This window comes from Benincasa hispida, chromosome 2 (genome assembly GCF_027475165.1).
Source record: "Benincasa hispida cultivar pf3 chromosome 2, pf3_genome.v1.1, whole genome shotgun sequence".
Classification (NCBI taxonomy): domain Eukaryota; kingdom Viridiplantae; phylum Streptophyta; class Magnoliopsida; order Cucurbitales; family Cucurbitaceae; genus Benincasa; species Benincasa hispida.
Genome location: NC_143479.1, coordinates 757,582 through 779,756, shown reverse-complemented (window position 1 = coordinate 779,756; position 22,175 = coordinate 757,582). Strand labels below are relative to the sequence as shown.

At 34.1% G+C, this 22,175-nt stretch overlaps 2 protein-coding genes across 2 annotated transcripts; one reads left to right on the top strand and one right to left on the bottom strand.

Annotated features, from left to right (window-relative positions):
* Window positions 1-11,435: 11,435 nt before the first annotated feature.
* On the top strand, window positions 11,436-16,142 carry LOC120070906 (uncharacterized). The gene is made up of 3 exons (XM_039022803.2): window positions 11,436-13,283; window positions 13,977-14,377; window positions 15,113-16,142. Exons 1-3 carry the CDS (start codon window positions 12,395-12,397, stop codon window positions 15,860-15,862), a joined length of 2,040 nt encoding a protein of 679 aa, XP_038878731.2. The 5' UTR covers window positions 11,436-12,394; the 3' UTR covers window positions 15,863-16,142.
* Window positions 16,143-16,437: 295 nt separating this feature from the next.
* On the bottom strand, window positions 16,438-19,539 carry LOC150037562 (uncharacterized). Its single transcript, XM_090310794.1, has 5 exons — window positions 19,400-19,539; window positions 18,623-18,778; window positions 18,450-18,518; window positions 18,032-18,138; window positions 16,438-17,275 (listed from the first exon to the last, which is right to left on the bottom strand). Exons 2-5 carry the CDS (start codon window positions 18,765-18,767, stop codon window positions 16,622-16,624), a joined length of 975 nt encoding a protein of 324 aa, XP_090166920.1. The 5' UTR covers window positions 18,768-18,778; window positions 19,400-19,539; the 3' UTR covers window positions 16,438-16,621.
* Window positions 19,540-22,175: the final 2,636 nt, after the last annotated feature.

Below are 22,175 nucleotides of genomic sequence, written 5' to 3'. Positions count from 1 at the left end.
TTATATAAGTTAAGACCAACTAAAGCAAAATTTGTCTTAAATACTGAGATGTTTAGAACAGCCAAAACTCAGAATAAAAGACAAAAAAGTTTCTTCTAATACCTATATATAGTACCTAAGACTTGGCCACATAAATCTCAAAAGGATTGAGAGATTGGTTAAGAATGGACTCTTAAATCAATTAGAAGACAATTCTTTACCTCTATGCGAGTCTTGTCTTGAGGGAAAAATGACTAAGAGATCTTTTACTGGAAAAGGTCTCAGAGCCACAATACCCTTAGAGCTCGTACATTCAGACCTCTGTGGACCGATGAATGTCAAAGCTCGAGGTGGGTATAAATATTTAATCAGTTTTATTGATGATTATTCAAGGTATGGTCATATTTACCTAATGTATCACAAGTCTAATTCTTTTGAAAAGTTCAAAGAATATAAGGCTGAGGTTGAGAACCAGTTAGGTAAAATAATTAAGGCACTACGATCAGATCGAGGTAGGGAGTACATGGACTTAAGATTCCAGGACTATATGATAGAACACGGAATCAAGTCACAATTCTCTGCACCCAATATGCCTCAGCAGAATGGTGTATCTGAAAGAAGAAACAGAACCTTGTTGGACATGGTTCACTCAATGATGAGCTTTGCTAAGTTACCTGATTCCTTTTGAGGACATGCATTAGAAACTGTTGTCCATATTTTGAATAACGTTCCCTCTAAAAGTGTTTCAGAAACACCTTATGAGCTATGGAAAAGGCGTAAAGGCAGTTTATATCATTTTAGGATTTGGGGATGTCGGACACACGTATTGGTGCAAAATCCTAAAAAATTGGAACGTCGTTCAAAACTATACCTATTTGTAGGTTATCCAAAACAAACAAAAGGTGGTCTTTTTTACGATCCTCAAGAGAATAAGGTATTTGTATCGACAAATGCCACATTCTTAGAGGAAGACCACATAAGAAGTCATCAACCTTGCAGTAGACTAGTATTGAATGAAATTTCCAAAGACGCTACAGATAAAACTAGTTCATCTACTAAAGTAGTAGATAAAACTAGTACATCTGGTTAGTCACATCCTTCTCAAGAGTTAAGAATTCCTCGACGTAGTGAGAGGGTTGTTTATTAGCCTAACCGTTACTTGGGTTTAACAGAAACACAAGTCGTCATACCTCATGACGGCATAGAGGATCCATCGACCTATAAATAGGTGATAAAAGATGTGGACCATGATCAGTGGGTCAAAGCCATGGACCTCAAAATGGAGTCTATGTACTTCAATTCTATCTGGAAATTTATAGATCAACCAAATGATGTAAAACCAATTGGTTGTAAGTGGATCTACAAGAGAAAACGAGACCAAGTCGGTAAAGTACAAACTTTTAAGGCTCGACTTGTGGCAAAGGATTATACCCAGAGAGAGGGAGCGAACTATGAAGAAACTTTCTCTTCCGTTGCCATGCTTAAGTCAATTAGAATACTCTTATCCACTGCCAATTTTTGTGACTATGAAATTTGACAGATGGATGTCAAGACAGCCTTTCTAAATGGCGATCTTGAGGAGAGTATCTATATGGCTCAACCAGAGGGGTTTATTGCACATGGTCAAGAACAAAAGGTTTATAAAGCTTCAAAAATCCATTTATGGGTTGAAACAAGCTTCTAGATCTTGGAATATAAGATTTGATACTCAAATCTTATGGCTTTGAACAGAAGGTTGACGAGCCTTGTGTTTACAAGAAAATCGTCAATTCTACTATAGCGTTCTTAGTTTTATATGTTGACGATATTCTACTCATTGGGAATGAAGTAGGTTACTTAACTGACATCAAGAAATGGCTAGCAATGCAGTTCCAAATGAAAGATTTGGGAAATGCATAGTATGTTCTCGGGATTCAAATTATTCGAAATCACAAGAACAGAACACTAGCCATGTCTCAAGCAACTTTTATAGACAAAATGTTGTCTTGGTATAAGATGTAGAATTTCAAAAGAGGTCTGTTACCCTACAGATATGAAATTCATTTGTCAAAGGATCAATGTCCTAAGACACCTCAAGAGGTTGAGGATATGAGAGGCATTCCCTATGCTAATGCAGTAGGGAGCCTGATGTATGCAATGTTATGTACTAAACCTGACATATGCTACGCAATAGGGATATTTAGTAGGTATCAGTCTAATCCTGGATATGATCATTGGACTATCGTTAAGAATATCCTCAAGGATCTTAGTAATGAAACTCGAGACATAGCGGAATTAGGATCTAATTACACTCTAATTGCTCTTAAATTAAAGGAAATAAGCATGCATCATGAAAGAAAAAATAGTGGATTAAAAAGTGTAAGATACTACCTTTGAAGCCCCCGAAAACCGCTTCTCCTTGTTGAATCTTGACACGAACTCTTTCGGACCACCACTAGAGTTGACCTACTATCCTCTGGACTCAGAACCGAGTTGTGGGACCTGGTGGATGAAGAGAACCGAGAGAGAGAAAAGAGATGGAAAATAAGATGAATTTGAGTTTGGGTTTTTATTTCACTCAAAGAACATAGGATTTTCCAACCCAAATTTAGAAGGATTTTCCAGCCCAAATTTAGAACACCCTTTTCTAAAATGGCAAAAGTCTTTTATTTAAAATCAAAAGCAAATTTTATAGAAAAAACCATGCAACAATTGCATGAAGCAAATCCATAAAAATCCAACACCTATAATCCACTAACTTAGTGGGCTTAATGTCTCCACTATAAGTCAACACCTAGCCCACTATTTTATCAGTGGAATTATCCAACAAAAGTTTGGATTTTTCCACTAACTATAGTCAAAGGGCAAAATAGTCATTTGGTAAAAGTTTGTCGACATTTTGACTTTTTATGATTTTTTCCATGTTGACTAATTTTGACCTCTCAAGCATGAATCCGAATTCATTTTCTCGAAATTCAAATCACATTTGAATATAAGGTCACTCAAAGTTTGATTTTTCAAAGTCAAAAGTCAACTCTTTGACTTTTTAAAACTTTGACCATTTCCATTATTTTCGAGCTTTTGAATATGAACATATTCATATTCTTGATATTTAAACCACATTTAAATATTAAAGCTGTATCTCCAAGTTGAAAAACTCGACCACTATAACACATATATTTGTCGGTTTCTCTTTCTTTACCTAATTCGAACAATTCGAATTATTCTATCATACTGTTCTAAGTTGATTCCATATGAGTTAGTAGGGGAACCTAATGGACCTATAGATCATGGGTTCCAACGATCCGAGATTAGCTAGCTAAACTCTTTAGACGGAGCTAATCAGCATTCGTTAACTAACGGGTCATTCCACTAAAGCCCCGTAGTTGCACTCCCCTCACTATAGATATATTTGTGTCCATTTGATATAACCATGATGATTAAGTTAATCCTTCATAGGTTGTTCGTAATCTCAGCTGGGTCATAATAACCGTTTTACCCCCAAGAATACATCTTGTTGCTTAAGTTCCACTAATCCTCTAATGAACAATTGGTTTAAGGTTCAACCTATAAACCGAATCCCTCTCGGGCCAAGAAGAAAGTGGGGCCCCTTGTTCAAGACCTGGATTCAGTACTAAAGGGAACAACCTTTCTACTATCCCTATAATGGGTAGGAGTGAATTCCGTCTTGCACCCTATGTTCCCAGCTATCCACCCGATCTTACCCCTGAAATGGGAGGCTTATTGGGCCAGCGATGTTGAGCTATCCTCACCTATGTAGATTTAAGGATAATTCCGAGTGAACAGGAGTTCATAGTTAGCTCAGGATTAAGATTAAGTTACCTAGGTCATCAATTAACGAAATAGTCAGTTTTATACATAAAACGGCATTTAGTACATAAAAAGTGATTATTTCATGGTTCAGTCTTATGTAAACTCTTTACATAGGATGCCCCCACTCACATATCTCTATATGAACGATTCAGAATCACATCGTTTGTACTAACTACAAAGTGGGCCGCATCCATAGTGTCCCTAGAATAAATCGCCCAACCTTATTCATATACTATAGACCATTTTGGCTATATATTTGAACTTGATCCACCTTTATGTCACAACATAAAGTTCAAACTACATTAAATAGCCTCAGGACCTTAGTTTATTGGATTCAAGATTACAATTTCAATAACAACTTTATCGAAAAACAAAACAGAATATGTTTATTAATTTACAAACTACGAGTTTTAGGACATAAAATCCAACACTTAGGAGAACGAGGAACTACATGCTCGTGTATGGTACTAAGGATTTGATCCTTACTGGATACACTGTAAAACATTGTTGATCCTTTTACAAAGGCCCTCACGGCTAAGTGTTTGAAGGTCACCTACAGAGTCTAGGTCTACGAAGTTTGTAAACTAGGATAAATGGGAGAACTTTTAGGTATATGCCCTAGTTTATTGTATTCATGTGTTTATTGTACTCACATGTTTCTTTTCCTCACTTAAATTCAACATTGTGATACTCCACTAGGAGTTTTAGTCCAAGTGGGAGTTTGTTGGATTTTATGTCCTAAAACTCGTAGTTTGAAAATTGATAAACATATTCTGTTTTGTTTTTCGATAAAATTGTTATTGAAATTGTAATCTTGAATCCAATAAACTAAGGTCCTGAGGCTATTTAATGTAGACTTGAACTTTATGTGATGACATAAAACATGGATCAAGTTCGAGTATATAGCCTAAAATGGTCTATAGTATAGGGATAAGGTTGTGCGCCTTGTTCTGGGGACACTATGGATGCGGCCCACTTTGTAGTTAGTACAAACAATGTGATCCTGAATCATTCATATAGAGATATATGAGTGGGGTCATCCTATGCAATGAGTTTGTATAAGACTGGACCACGACTTAGTCACTTTTTCTTTATAACACTGTTTACTGTATAAAACTGACTAATTCAAATTTGATGACCTAGGTAACTCGATCTCAGTTCTGAGCTAACTATGAACTCCTGTTTATTTGGGATTATCCTTAGATCTACATGGGCAAGAGCAGCTCAACAGCGCTTGCTCAATAAGCCTCCCACTTCAGGGGTAAGACCGGGTAAATAGCTGGGGACATAGGGTGACGAACTTCACTTCTACCCATATCTAGTGGTAGTAGATAGGTTGTTCTCTTAAGTGCTGACTTCGGAATAAGAATAAGGGGCCTCACCCTCTCACTAGGCTGAGAGGAACTGGATTTGTTGGTTGGACCACAAATCAATTGTTCTTTAAAGGTTCAGTGGTACTGAAGGAACAATAAGTGTTCTCGAGGGTACAACGGTATTTTGACCCAGCCAAGACCACAAACAACCTGTGAAAGATTGACATACTAGTTATGGTTATATCATATGGACAGAAACATATCTACAGTGAGGGGAGTGCAACTACGGGACTTTAGTGGAATGACCCGTTAGTTAACAAAAGTTGATTAATTAGGTTAAAGAGTTTTACCGGTTAATCTTGGATTGTTAGAGCCCATGATTTGTAGGTCCTTAGGTCCCCCTGCTAGCTCATATGGATTAAACTTAGAACAGTATGTTGGATTAATTCGAATTGTTCGAATTAGGAAAAAGGATTAAAACCGACAAGTATATGCGATATCGCTATCGGTATTTTGTATGGCGCTCTATATTCAAATGGCGATCCTGAATCATTTATATTAAGACATGAGAGGTGGGGGCGTCCTACGCAATGAGTTTGCATAAGATCAAACCAAGAAATAAGTCATTCTTGCTTTATAACGTTGTTTACTATTTAAGACTGACTGCTTCAATTTGATGACCTAGGTAACTCGACCTTAATCCTGAGCTAACTATGAACTCCTGTTTATTCAGGATTATCCTTAGATTTGTATAGGTGAAGGTTGGCTCAACACACCGGCTCAATAAACCTCCCATTTCAGAGGTAAGATCAGGTAGATAGCTAGGGACATAGGGTGAAAGATGGAATTCATACTTGCCTGATTTAGGGATAGTAGAAAGGTTGTTCTGTTAAGTACTGAATCCAGATCTTGAACAAGGGATCTCACGCTCTCATTGACTCGAGAGGGATTCGGTTTAGTGATTGGATCACAAATCAATTATTCGTTAGAGAATCAATGGAATTTAAGGAACAAGATATAATTTCGGAGGTAAAACAACATTTGACCCAGTCGTTATTATGAACAACCTATGAAGGGTCGACTTACTAATTATAGTTAAATCAAGTGGACAGAAATATATTTACAGTGAGGAGAGTGCAACTACTGAGCTATAGTGGTGTGTCTCGGTAGTTAACGAATATTGATTAATTTGGTTTAAAAAGTTTCACCAATTAATCTCAAATCGATGGAGCTCATGATCTGTAGGTCCATAAAGTCCCTCAACTAACTCGTAAATATTGGATTAATATATTGAGTGAATTTAAAGCGTTCAAATTCAATTTGGGAATTAAATTTGAAGTGTTCAACTTTTAAATTAGAATTTGAATTTGAATTGTTCAATTTCAAATTAGGGTTTGGATAATTATATTCGATATAATTAAATATTTAATTTTGTTGAAATTAAACGTAATTGGAGAGTTTAAAATATTTAAATGTTGATTTAAATATTAATTACATGAATATGATTCATGTATGAAATAGGTGTTTTATTAATTTAATATTTGATATTAAATTATTATTTATTTAATTAATTAAATTTGTTTAGTTAATTATTTGATTTAAATCAATTTCAATTTGAGAAATTGAATTTTGAATTATATTTAATTTAATTGTAAATTAAATATATTTTAAAAATTGAAAATAGGATTTATTGGCTTTAGAGAAAAAAATCCAATTCAAAACAATTTTGAAGTGGATTATTCCACATTTGAACACTTGTCCCACTTTGTTGGTGGCTTGAGATGTGTCAAACAGCATTCTCTCTCAATGCTTGCATGTATTTGATACATAAAATAGCTGAAATTTCAAAAAGGAAAAGGTGATGAATGCTGAATTGGTAAAATTCTGCAGAATTCTAACTTCTCTCTCAAAACTCTCTCTTTCCTCTCCTAATTAACCTCAATCTAGAGTTCTACCACTCAAATCCAAGTTAGAGAATGGTGGAGAAGACACTCTTGGTGGTCTACTATCCATTTGAAGCTTAAATTCGTGGAGAGCGGCTTGGATTTGGTAGATTTCTTCAAAGGTATAAGTTCTTGAAACTCTTCCCTTTGATATTATTTTCATGCATGCTTTTAGAACTCAAATTAAGTGTAATTAGAGTGTTTATTGATTTTGATTGCTCCTGTTGTATGCTTGTACATTCCTCAACCTTCCCTCCTCGTCTTTTCATTATTCTCGCCCGGTCTCATACCCTATTAGCCTCGTATGAAGCTTAGTCGGGTAGAGACCGATTTCCCCCTCCCCTACGCCTTTTCCCGCCCATACCTGGTCAAGAACTCAATTCGCTCAGTCGATCTAACACCGAGCGCTCGTCTTTCCCCCTTGTCTTTTCATTAGCCTCACCCGATCCCATGCCTGGTTAGCCTCATATGAAGCTCGACTGGGTAGAGACTGATTTCCCCCTCCACCACACCTTTTCTCGCCCATACCTGGTCAACATCTCAATTCGCCTGGTCGATCTAACACCAGGCATTCTTCTTCCCCCCTCGTCTTTCCATTACCCCCCCCCCTGGTCCCATACCCGGTTAGCCTCGTATTAGAGACCGGTTTCCAGAGAAAATGTCCAATTTTTATAGAAATAAATTAACTTTTAGGGTCCAAATCGTTCAGAAAAATTCGAACATGATGTTCTAAGTCAAAAAGGTTTCTAAAACAGGACAAATGTCACACAGATGTATTATATCCACATCATCCAACTTATATTCAAAACCTACACACAATGCAATTTACATTCAAAACCTAAAAAATACACTTCATGTTTCATGAACTAGAAAATGGCAGGCAGATCTAACATTGGTTTAAAACAATCATTTTATAGCATCTTAGATAAACTAATATTGAGCGAAAAATGGAAATCCAAACCTGATTAGATGAAAAATTCCAAATAATCTTCAAATGGAAAGAAAAAACAAGGAAATCTGAAATCTAGTCGAAATTGAGGTAGGAAATGGTAGCAATCGAGTGAGGAAATGGAAAGGCCAAATGGGTGGGTGAGGGTTGTGAAAAAAGGTTAGGACTTTTGAAATGTTGAAGGATATTATAGTAATTTTACATTGTTTGCAAAATTGTAGGGTCAAAAAAATATTTTTTTAAAAAAGGTCTAAATTTACAAAAACAAAACTTGAAAAGGGTCATTTTTTCAATTTTTCAAAATGGTATTTTCCTTTTTTTTCTTTTTTCCAAAGAAAATGGTAGAAATCTAAAAAACACAGGCCATAGCCACTTTGATTTTTTCTTTCCAAAATCATTTTTTAAAAAATAATAATAATAATAATAAAGGACAAATGCCAAAAGCAAAAGGCATAAAAAAGGTAGGTTCGCTTCATAATCAGTCATCTGTTTGCCTAATTAACATATTTTTCCATTTTTACCCTTTTTTTATAGCCCTTCCCTAATTCGCCAATGTCATTTTTGTAATAGTGGGAATCCACTTCCCGCCAAAACCACTAGTTTTTATGTATATAAAAAATAATACTTCAATAAATTGTTAACACTTCTTTTCTAGATATTTTGAATCTATTCGATGTATTTAAGGGTAATTATTTTAAATAATAGAATTGTCAAAAATATTTTTAAATATAATAAAGTGATATTATCTATTAGTGATAGACCAGGATAGACTAGATAAATAGTAAAATTTTGTTATATTTATAAATAGGTTGTCCATCTTTTTATTTGAAAATAATTTTTATTTTAATATATAATTTTTTTTCTAGTAAGAACATCTCATCTTTAAATAGTTATTATAATCCTAATAATTTACTCGTAATTAGGTTGTATAATTTTTAAAATGAAAAAATTCATGTAATCCTTTTAATTTAATCGTTGGAAATTGAACATTCAATCTTGAAAAGATAATATGTGATTCTAAAAATTATGTTTGACTGGAAAATTGTGAATTTAATGTTATGAATGTCTTTTTTATTATGGTATAAAAATTATTTTTCTAATAAAATTAATTTTTAAGTAACAGTATTTTTTTTCAAAGGTATTGTAATTAACTTGTGGAGTGAGGGAAATCGAACCTTTAATCTTGATGTTGATACTACAAGCACTATGTCAATTAAGTTACACTCATGTTCGCTTAAGAGACAATATTAATAAGGAAGAAGTGTTAAAACTTAGATTTAACCCTGAATCTCAAACTATACTTAGATCTCCAACCAAATTGATAATCGGTGGTTCACAAAGATTTTTAAGGGGGTTTTTTAATATAAAAAATATTTAAAAATATTTACATTTTACAACAAATAAATTTTAAAATAAAGTACTTTTATAACTTTTTACTATAAATGGTAAATATTTTTGGAATTTTTAGGAATTTTCTATTTTTAAATTGTTTTAGAAATTTTTATTTTTATTTTTATTTTTATTTTTTAAATAATTTTTATTATATTTAACATAAATATTTTTTTTTTTTGTTATATTTAACATAATTATATAGTTCTTAAAGGGTAGCTTTTTAATTTAGTTAAACTCTTTTCTCAAAAAAAAAATAAATTATAAATTATACAAAATATTGATGCAAGTTTCAATTATATCCTTAAACTTTGAAAAGTTTCATTTTTAGTTTGGACATAAAATACTATATTATTCACGGATGAGAAGTGGATTAAGATATTGTTTTTTTTTTAAAAAAAAAAAGTATAATATAATTTGAGGTAAGAGAATTCGAATCACAAACCTTTTGATTTCTAACACATTCATATGTCAATTGTGCTATGTTTAATTGGTGATTAAGATGATTATTACTATATTTGATAATACTCTTTTTGTAGACAACCATGCTTGATAATACTCATTTATCAATATTGTTAAGATTACCTACATAATTCATTTCTAAACAAAAATCACCACATAATAATGTTGTAAATAATATCAAGCCTTCAAAAATTTACATATTACCTCTTATGTTAATTTCCCTCTTAACCCAATTAAATAAATAAAAATAATAATAATAATTAAAAAAAAAACAAAACAAAACAAAAAAAAAAAACACTAGTGTCATCTTTTCACTAAATTTTAAAGTTTAAAATAAGAATAAAACTCTTTCGAAGTCTAATGATATAATTGAAATATATCCCAATTTTTTAAAAAGCCATTACAGCCAAAATTCAAAATATAAGGAAGCTTAACCTATTACTCTTCCTTTATTACAATCCTTGACGAGATGAGATTCGAACCTCTAATTTTAATAGAGAAATTGTACATATGCTATTAAGCTAAATTTTAACGACTTATGTTAGTTATTGCATTGTTCAATCTCCTCGTCTTTAAAATAAAAATAAGATTTAAGATTAAATTACAAATTTGACCTCATAGTTTAGAGGAAGTTAAAATTTAGTTCCTATTGTTTGATTAAATCACATAAATAATTTGTATAATTTGATAAAATTCTTATAAATACCTCCTAAATATAAATTATGGAAACTAAATTCTGACTTCCTCTAAATCATCTAGATGAAATTTGAAATTTAATATAAAAATTTAAAAAAAATGTTAAATTTCAATTTTGGTCCTTAAACTATGAATTTTATTCTATTTTAGTCCCTAAACTTTCAAAAACATCTATTTTAGTTTCTAAACTTCTAAAAAATGTTTATTATAGCCCTTGCCATTAAGATTCTATTATCTTTTTAACAAAAGGTTGAGGTGGCTTATATTTATTTTCCCACTATAAACCTTTTATGTCATAAAAAACACGTATATTTTTCATATATACTTTTTAACTATTAGTGATTTAAGTCCTACTATTTTTTTCCAATTGGAATTCCAAGAAAATTAGAAAAAAAAAATAGAGTAGAATCAAAATATAACAAAACTAGCATATTGGTGTAGAAGCCGTTTGTAGAGATCTATCCATTTGAATGATTAAAATTGAAGGCAGAGTGAATGACTAAAATCTAGAAGGCAAAGTGACTCTTACGTTCTTCCTAAAAAAACCAATTTACCCTCTAATTCAAATCCAAAATCCTAGATTTTTTTAGGATGGTTAACTTATTTGGCATATAGTCATAAAAAATATAAGTCACCTCAACTTTCTGTTAAAATGTAAACGGAATTCTAACGGCGGGGACTGAAATAAGCACTTTTTAAAAGTTCAATGACGAAAATAGGTATTTTCAAAAATTTAGGGACTAAAATAGAATAAGATTTAGAGTTCAAGGACCAAAATAAAATTTAAACCTAAAAAGAAAAATAGACAATTATTTGAAAGTTATTTGGAAAATAAAATTAATGATATGTAGTTGTAGTTGTATAATGTATGTACGTATTATTATTAATACCGGCCCTTGGTTAATGGTTACCTTAGTAGATAACGGGGCAGCGGGTCCTATATTCTTCAGAGCTATTTCCCAACAACCGCCGCGGCGACGATAACGACACCTTCAAAGTCTCCTATTCCTTCGCTGGGCACGTTTTCTGGGACCTCCTGATTTCTCAATCTCCTTCGGAGTTACAATTTCCTCGACCCATTTTTAACCCTCTTCTTCAGGCTTAATCTACCGTTTTCTCAGCTTCCTGTACGTTCTGTTCATTATGGTAATTTGCAATTGCGTGTATGGGTTCTGCGGCAGAGAGGCTGTTCTTAAATGGGTATTTCTTTGATGATTTGCACGAACTGTCTGTTGGGTGTTGAGAGTTTTTCCTTTTTGTTGGTGGGTTTTGTGTTTTTTTATTGGATTGGGGGTGTAGAGCTGCTTTCGATTGTGTAGAGTCAAAATTGAATGCGTTCTAACAAATGGGTTCTTGGGGTTGTTGGTTGGTTCTATGATATAGATTAATTGTCCAGAGCTTGTGAAGTAAATGTGGCCTCAGACTTTATATTTGATTCTGTTCAATCTCTTCGTCTGCTCGTGTTAGGTGGTTCATTTCTTCCAGATTTAAGGATAATTTATACTGTTAGTTCTTGCTGCCAAGAAATTGAAGTTTGTTTCATCTCCTGTTTGAGGCCGCTGGTTGGTTTACTTAACGGTGAAGGTGTTGCCCAGGTTCCCCTTTTGAGCATCAAGTTAAAAAGGGGAGATGTTATGCCGTTTTAGCTTTCGTTTATTTAATGTGGAATTGGAATTTGCTAGTGTGATATATTAAGTATAATGTTCGGAAGAAGTGGAATTGCTGTACTTGGATTTAGATTGATGGACATTGCTGTTTATTGTGTCTGATTATGGGAGTTAGAACAAAAGGGAAGAATAGTATTGTGGAATTTGGCTAGTATCTTTGGCTGGGGAAGGGAGCGTGCTGGAATGGACTTGTGGGTTGTTGCAACTGCCGCTGGTGCTGGATACTTAGCCAAATATTGGCAGAAACTGTTGAGAGATGGAAGTAACTCATCTCAAATGTCTTCTAGGAATTCTAGTAATGAGGTATTAGGATTTCTGGATCATTCCTTCCACCGAATAGAACGAAAAACGAAAGCAAGTGGAGATATTCTTGCTGGTGAAGGAGAGGTTTTAAATGGGAGAGATTCTGTTGGGAGTCGATTCAATGTGGCTTCTACTAGTGGTTTTGATTGTGAAAAGATGGATAATTTAGGGTATTACCAGGACCATAATTCTCTTCCTGTATCCAATTTGCCACTGGAATTATCAATGAGTAATGACACTCAAACATTTGGGCATAGAAGTAGTATAAACGTGAATGTGAATAATAATATGATTGATCAGCTACCTTGTTCGTCTTCTAGGGAACTGAACTGTTTTCAGCCTACTACGAGGAAAATAGGTTCTCTTAGACATAAACATTCGTGTGGGAGATTTATTAGACCACTTAGTTCATTAGAAAGTTGTGTGCTGTCTCATCTCTACAAGGAACATGTTGAAATGGAAGAGTATATCCTACATTCATTTCAGTCACGATCTAAATCAACTATGAGGCGGTTTGTTGTAAATGACGGAACCCAGATAGTCAGCAGGGCAGTCAGAGATTCTTTTAGTGTTCAGGTTGAAATGGATGCAAGTAACTTCCATGAAGAGCCGTTTACTGAAAAGAAAAGGAATGTGTATGGGATACCTTTGCTTCCAAAAATACGGTCTTTGAAGACCTCAGAGATGCTAGACATCAAGGGAGGAGGGAGACAAGGTGGAGTGAGCAGTGCCAATCAAATGCATAATGAGAAGTTCCTCCACGCAAAAGGTGAATTTTATTGTTTTAATGAGAGAACTCCAGGGTTTCACTAAATTCTTTGCTTAATAGAATATTGTTTTTGTTTCTATCAAGAATAAACTCAGTAACTCAGAAATAAACTTCTTAGAACTTTAAGAATTCTAGAAGCCTTATATCTATCTCTTGAACTCATAGTTTGAAGAATTGTCTGAGCCATTGTGATCTTATACTGATCCAACTATGGCCAATTGGTTTTTGTAAAGCTATTGATTATTTGGAATACCCTCTGTTTGAGAAGTAGCATTTTGAGGCCTTCTCAATAGAGTACTAGAAGACAGGTGTTCGTAAAGTGAGTGCCTTTGAATTATGACTAGATTTGATGAGTCCAAAAGAGGCCAAAATCAATGACAAAAGGGTCCTAGTCTATGTTTATACCTCTCAGTCTTCACTATAAGGGAATTTGATGAAACTTGGTCTGATCTAAGTGTTCGACATCAGAATGCATGAGGTTTTCTTTTCCTCTACAGGGAATATTCAATTCCAGTCCGACTTTGAGTATACTTGTTTCCCATGCACATTATATATTCAGTTCTAGTTCGAGAGAGGAAGATAACATTGAAGTGTATTTTCTTTTCCTCAGTTCTATGTATTCATCATCAGTTTTCTTAATTGGTTACCGTTTCATGAATTGTGCCTAAATTTACATTTTATTGTGGTCACCAGATCGAATGATTCTATTCTGTCTTGGGATTTCTATCGGCTTAATACCCTTCATGGAAAATAAGCGTGAAATAGACAAGCTCAAAGAGTTATTAAAGCATACTGAGAACTTGGTCCAAGATCTACAAGAGGAACTTGAGATGAAGGATTCTCTGACGGTGAAGGAGCTTTCAAATGAGAATTGCAAATCACTAGGCATATCTGAGAATTCTTTCTTCGGTAGGAGAGAACAGAATCTCAAACCTTCAGCTAAATCTGATGATAAGGAATTATTAAAACAGAATGCTGAAGATGGTTCAGAATCTCTGAGTAAAATTGAAGCTGAGCTTGAAGCAGAACTTCAGAGGTTGGGACTAAATACCGATACATCGAGTACAGATAAAGGATTCGCTGATCTTCATGAGGTAATTGTGTCCATTCATTACATCATTAAGCATATGCATGAATAAAAAACATGGTGGCATTTTTTGTTGAACATTTCTTCTTTCTGTATTTACACATATGACCATCATTTCTCTGCAACCTTATTTCCCTTTTTTCCAAATTTAAGCATATAATTGAGATTTGTTCTTGTGGATTTTGAAGTACATGGTCGTGTATAGTGCTCCTTTGAATAAAGGTTCTTCCTCTAGAATTCAAATGTTCGGCTGTGTTGTATAGTCGGCGTTTATATTTCTTCATATTCTTGCCAGTTGCCAGGATCTCGAAGAGGAGATATTAGACTGTCATTGTTGAAGTCTTTGGTAAATGTATAAATCTATTAGCTAATCAATGTCATTTAGGGTCTTCATTTTTGCTTCTGGGGATTTCTTGCAATAACCAACAATTTTTTTTTTTTTTTTGGTTCTGCTTCTCTTTATGGTTTGGTCCTTAATGTACAAATTAGAAATTTTAGATAACAGAGGTCAGTTATACGTAAAACTTTCCACACCACAGTTTAGTTCATGGATCACATTGAAAGAGGGCGTTTAATATACACATAAAGATTGGCCAAAATTCTGTGTTTGGGGCTACCAATGGGGGAGACGAATTGTTCACTTTACACCTACTTGGTTTTCAAATATATATATATATATATAAATGATAATAGAAGTAGTACTCATTGTTTAGTGTTGATATGGAGCAATTTCTTTTTGCAGCTTGATCAAGAATTTACAGTAGATTTCTCTGAAGGTGAGTTGAGAGCTGACATGATCAGTGAGCTAAGTCCTAAGATTCAGCAAAATCTAGATGCAAGTGAGTTTACTTCCTCAGGTAACTACACAGTTTCACCTTGGGAGCTTAGTGTCCGACTGCACGAAGTTATCCAGTCAAGACTTGAAGCACGTGTGAGGGAGCTCGAAACGGCCCTTGAGAACAGCAAGAGGAGACTTCACTGCATTGAAGCCAAGCAGATTGATTCTCGGAAAGAATTCACCCAAAGTGAGATGCTACATTCATCTAGTGAAGAAAGTTTAACTGCTCAACCTCTTGTTATGAATTTATCAGGAGAAGCTCTGGATGCCTACAATGAAGCATATAATGAGTTGATCGATATGGATGACTCCGAAGATCTTATACATTCACCTTCAATAGTTGATGGAAGTAAGCATCCACGGTGGCAAACTACCATTAACGGTCATTCGTTTTCAATTCAGAATGGGAGGACAAACGGATCGATAAACCTTGGTCAGATACTTGTTAAGAACATAAAAGATTCTTATCAGAAGATCGGCAGAATGGAAGGACAGACAAATGAGGTAGGTGGCAGTGGAGATGAAAGCAGTGATTATGATGATGAGATGGAAAAGCAGTTGATAAAGCAGATTGTTGAGAAAACCAGAATGGGTTCTCCTGTGGTTCGAAATGCACAAAGATGGTTATTTTCAATGGATAAAGACGACGGCTGAGCCAGTTGTAGAAAACAATAGATAACATAAGTTTTGCAGGTAAACAAAAAGAAAATTGGAGCACCACAGTATAAGAGTTCGACCCCATCAATCATTACTCATTAGTGTAAAACACCAAACAATATCATCAATCATTCTTCTTCAACGAACTTTCTTTATATAGTTTGCATAATTTGATGAATGCATTCACCTGAATTCTTGTACAAACCTTAACAGATGTTTTAAGTTTTAAGTGTTAAATAACTCTAGCAATATCAATAATGTTCGCTATTAAAATTTAGCTAAAAGTTTCAATTAAACAACTTTGAACCTCAATCACAAACTTTCCAAGCTTCAGACTCAATTTAACGACCTTTGAACCAACCTCAATCACAAACTTTTTAAACTTCAAAACTCAAGTTAACGACTCAAATACCCCTTAAAATACTATTTAAAACACTTGCAAAGTCTATCCAAACAAACACCAACATACCCTAAATAGAAAAAATGACAAAAACAAGTGTAATACAGTGTGGCTACTAACAACTCAATCAACTTGGATCTCCACCGACAATAATAGAGAAAAAAGAGGAAGATTGTACCTAATGGAGAGCAGGACAGAACTTATTAACATTGAGAAACTAGATTTTGAAAGTGCAAGGAAAAGTTCACAATCTTGAAGCAAGTCCAACATACAAACAAAGTCAATGTTTGGTAGAGTAGAATCTAGGGACCAAAAATGCTGGATGAATACTGTGGATTAATAATGCATATGATCTATCAGGCTCTTTTAGCAAAGTCGTCTGTATCGTCTTCATCCCTATCATTTCCTTCCAGTTGCTCCCCTAGGCCTTGATCTCCAGATGCATCCATGGTGTTTGTTTCGCTGCCAAATTGTTCCCCGCCAGTATATCCTCCAACTCCAGAGCTTGCATCAAACCCACTGTTGGCAAAATAGTCGCTGCCACCGCCACTGACGTTACCAAAACCAGCATTAGTTCCACTGTCGTGTGTGTTTCCAGAAGCAAAATTGCTAGCAGCGTTATAACCAGCATCATTCCCACCAAAGCCGCCACCACCTGTACCAACACTTCCAAGGTTGTCACTGGCATTATCGTTGCTATAATTTCCTCCACTACCTCGGCTATAGTTGCCTCCAGAACTATATCCCGTCCCTGAATATCCACCACTACCATCACCATAACCTCCTCCACTCCCACCGCCACCATAACCTCCAGCACCACCACCGCTATAACCACCACCACCACCATAGCCACCGCCACCATAACCATCACCCCCACCACCACCATAGCCACCGCCACCATAACCACCACCCCCACCACCGTAGCTACCACCGCCATAACCACCACCACCACCAAAACCACGAGTTCTATCGTTAGCATAATTCACTCTCACTCGACGACCGTGAAGGTCCTGTCAAAGAAGAGAAAAAACATAATTAACCTGAGCCATTAAACTTTTCTGTTTAGTAGCAAATATTGAGGACCAAATTAAATTAAAATTAAAAGGAATGAAACTCAATAATTAGTCAGCTAGTTCAAATATGATTTATTCTCACAGATTCGAAAGTGGAACAAGCCTCCAAATTCCGCACATCTTAACCACTCACATCGCTTTAAATGTTTACTTTCCTACAAAAATCTAAATGGCAATTTTGTACCATAACAAACCAGCTACTCAAATATAAGAGAAGCAGCTATGCTATAACATGAACGAGTAGTGACAACCAACATTATAACAGAAATATGGGACAAAAGCCTCTAACATACAATTCATCTTTATCACACATGACAGCTCCTAAAACACTTTACATTAGTACACAAATTAACTGTTGAGCATGGTACAGAGAATGGCCTACCATACCTCTGCACTTTAAAACTCTAAATATCATTGTCACACTAATATTTGCTACAGAAAATATGACGATTCAAGGTATTATATGAAGACGTTTGCATAAGATCAATTAGCATAAATACATTCACTAGATACAGTCTTCTTCATACAAGTAACACATAGGCAAGATCATCTAACAGAAAAGAACAACGCAAACAACTGGCATGAAGCATTTTATGAGTGATGATGCACTAATTCTACAGTACATTGCAGCATATGAATATAACACATTGCTTTATCCTTTTTAGTCTCAAAAGTCGACAGCAGAATCATTACCTGTCCATCCAATGCCTGGATGGCACTAGAGGCTTCCTCACTAGATGTGAAAGTCACAAATCCAAATCCTCTGGATCTTCCAGTTTCGCGGTCTACAATGATCCTAGCTATCAAGGTGACAAAGAAAAGAAGGGTAAACAAGGAAACCAACATTTATAACTAAGCTTCGGATACAACATAATCCACTAGCACAACAAGCAGTATCCAGCTAAACCATTAACCCGAACCACCTGGTCGGCCTTATTTCAGAAAATATTTAAAAGAGACAATTCCTCGAGCAGATTTGACCATACGGGTTCCAAAAGTTTGTTTGTTCCATATTGCATTTATGTTACATATAGTATAGATAAGATAAAAATGGAAAGAAATATACTTCGTTAACCTTCAACGCTCATTGTAAATGAGTTGGGTGATATACCTTCGAGTACTTCCCCATATTTAGCAAAGGCTTCCCTGAGACTTTGATCATCAGTGTTGTATGAAATACCTGTCAAATGTACATACATGCACAAGATAAGGACAAAGAAATTGGCGTATACGTGTTCTTTAAAGAAAAAATAATGATAACAATAACAAAATTTATCAGAGAACCTCCTACAAAAAGTTTTGAACTTTGCATGGAAGACATCCATCGTACAGCTTGACAGATAGACAAACTGGAAGCCTGCAGATCTAATCCAATCCTCTTATTCGCGCCCTGCCTCAGTATATTTCCAAACTTACCTAGAAAAGCCATTTTGAAGCACCCTGAAAGAAATAAAAGACGAAGAATCAACCAATGTATCAACGCCAAAAATGAAATTTTCAGTCAGCCTCAAATTACATTCCACTTTGGTTTTTGACAAATTACAGTACACAAAACACTGTCGCAACAGAGCATACCAAAAACGACTAAACAGGAGAGTGTAAGAAATCGAATACTGGCGATGAGTGAAATGCGGTACGAGTGTACGTAATAACGTTCATAACTATCCCTATAAGCATAAGCTCTGTTTTGATGGTTAATAAGAACATTTCAAAATCACAACAAGGTGATCCCTACCACCGAGACTAATTTATATATCGTAAGAAATGAAACCCAATAACCAAAACGCAAACGAAAAACAGTCCGTGATGAGGAATTCGAATACGTAAAAGTTGAGAGAGAAAAGACTCATCGCCTATTTGCTGCTATCATTTCCTCCAGTTACCAAATCCTAAAACCCGGAAAATTACTCGGAGAATAGAAAGAAACCATCGATCATTTGTGTTGATGCGAACATTTTCAACGATTTTGGAAGAAATACAATAGGGAAAACATATACAAATAGCAAGAGAACGAGCAATGAAAAGAAACAGAGGAGATTATGGACTGAGTAGAGAACAAACCTTGTTCGACTTCACCTCCCTCTCGATGCTAAAACCCTAGAAGGTCTGATCAGTCGAGGTTTTTAACGAGTGAAGAAAATATATTGAGTTAAGCAGGAGAAATCTGGGCCGTCGGATCGATTGATGACGGTGCAAATTATGGATGGGAAAAAAATATCTTGGCGATGCGATTTCAAACTTTTTGACATATGACAACTTTCAAATTTTACCCTAATTTCTTTTTTATCCCATATTTACCCTAATTTTCTAATATTAGTAATGGGCTAAGAACGGATGTAATAAAATAAATAAATAATTGGGAATTAGTAGTTTGGTTTTGAAAATGGGTAAAATCGACGAATATTAAGATTTATGATAACTCACGTAACATGCACATTGCCACAAATTTGTAAATTTTTGTATCCTTGTCTATTTCGGAGCTTTTATTATTGATAAAATTAATGTAGAATCGTAAACAATTACGAAGTTCTATATACAAGCTTAGCTCTCCGTTTTTCCTCTAATTCATTCATTTGGAAGACTTAAAATAATCGTCTTCCTCAAAATAATTACCTTTGTTGATGTCTTAATTCTCAAGTTTCTCTCTAATTGATTCATTTGAAAAACTAAAAACAATCGTCTTCCTCAAAATAATCGTTCGCCTTTCTCAAATTAACCATCCTTTCGGATTTTCCTCACATAGTTGCAGATTTTATTATTAATTTATATTCTGTTTAACCACTTTCAATTAATCTTACTTGAATTAAATATCTTGATTTTTCTACTAGAATTATATTTTAAATTTACATATATTATCAAATTTCATTTTATCTAGTCAAGATTTAAATTTATTTAAATATTTAAATTATTTTTCATTATTTTGTACATATTCTTAATCATATATTTTTTTCATATTTTGTAAGGTTTAAATTGTCTTGTATATGTTATTATATTCAATTGTACATATTTCATATCTAATCACTATTTTAGCTGACACCTTAATAATATCTTATATGTTCTTAGTTGGTTTGCATGTCCAGAATATTAGATACAGACTTACAGTGTAACTATAAAGCATTATTAATAACCAAGATATATAGTGTGAGTGGAGAGTTTGATTAATAATCGGGATATAAATACAATGTAATTGGAGAATTTGATTAACAGCCAAATTAATCCTATCATAATCTAACATATCCAATTTTAAAATTGAAAGTGAGCATCATTCCGTAATTTCTGCCCTCTTTTGGAATATGAATTTATTTTTAATATTCAAATTAGATTTTGATAACCACGAATTGATTTAAAATAAACGAATCTCTTCTTTCTCCCCCTAATTGATTCAAATTAGTTATAGAATTATTCATTCGTAAATATAATTGTAATATAAAGTTAGATAATTATTTTCCATCCATTTAAATTTTAATTATGAATTTTGTCTTTGTAAATTTTTTATAAGTCATGGGTTGGATAAAATCAAAAATTGGGTTAATTTGGGTTTAATGGATATTTTTTATCTAATAAATTAGATTTACAATAGACTAAATTAACATATTTTTGTTTTCAAGTTTTTGAATGTAAGTTTCATAATTTTGGAAGTTTAATATGTTTTGTTTATTTTTTGAATTTTTAGAGTAAAACTTAAATTTATTGGTGAAGATAATTATTTTACAAGAGCTATGAAATATATATATGGAATTTTGATGAAAAAAAAGCCCCCAATATACATATATTTTTTTAAAAGATATATATTGAATTAAGATTTTGTAAGTTAAAATAACATTTGAAAAAGGAAGTCAAAGAAAAATAAAGAAACCTAAGTTCTTACGGTGCCTCACAAAGTCGCCCCTTTTTCTTTCTTCACGAGCTTCCTCCTTCGCGTGAAGAGCAATGTCACCGTCTATGTCATTCTGCTCAACTATGGTCTACCATGAGCCATTTTGCCACACCCATCAACTGTCTCACGCCACTGTCTGTGTCGAGATTGTCTCCATGGCGAAAGGTACCGTAGATAAATATCATGGATCTTCCTCTCTCATTCACTCTCTCTTTTATTTCTTTATATATTTTTCACTACTATTTACCATATACCATCGCTACTGTCGTTGTGTAGTCGTAAGAGTAATCGACCAGCAGTATTTAGGTGAGTACTTGTAACGACCCGACTCCCTAGGACTTAAGTTAGGCCGTTTCTAAATACATGCACGCATGGAACTTAAAACAACATCCTTTTATGGGTAGCTTCGATTTCATCTGTTGCAACGAAATGATATAATTGAACTGGTTAATTATATATGATATAATTGGCTAAATGTATGAGATACATTATTTTGGAGGATATTAGATATAAATATGATTTATATCAAGTAGAGGAGAAAATACTACAGTGGGTATGTAATATCAAACTATAGAATATAAATATAATATGATTATATTAATTAATTAATTATATGATAATTAACCAATTCATCCACGTTTGGACATGGGTAGTGGGCAATGTTGGTTATGGTAACCGGAGGGTTAAAAATGAAAAGAGTTTTCATTTTTCGTATGGTGCATTCATTACATTCGTCCGCCCAAAAAGAATTCGTGAAACGATCGCCAGAGAGACTATACAATAGTAGCTTTTCCATCTAAACGATCGTATACCTTTTTCTAAACGATCGTTTAGCTTTTTCTACACGATCGTGTAACTCTTCTATATGATAAGCATTTCCACTATATGATAGCACTGCATCATCTCTCACTTGCTTATCGTCTACACGAATCGTCATCCTCCGTCCTCTACCAAACTCAC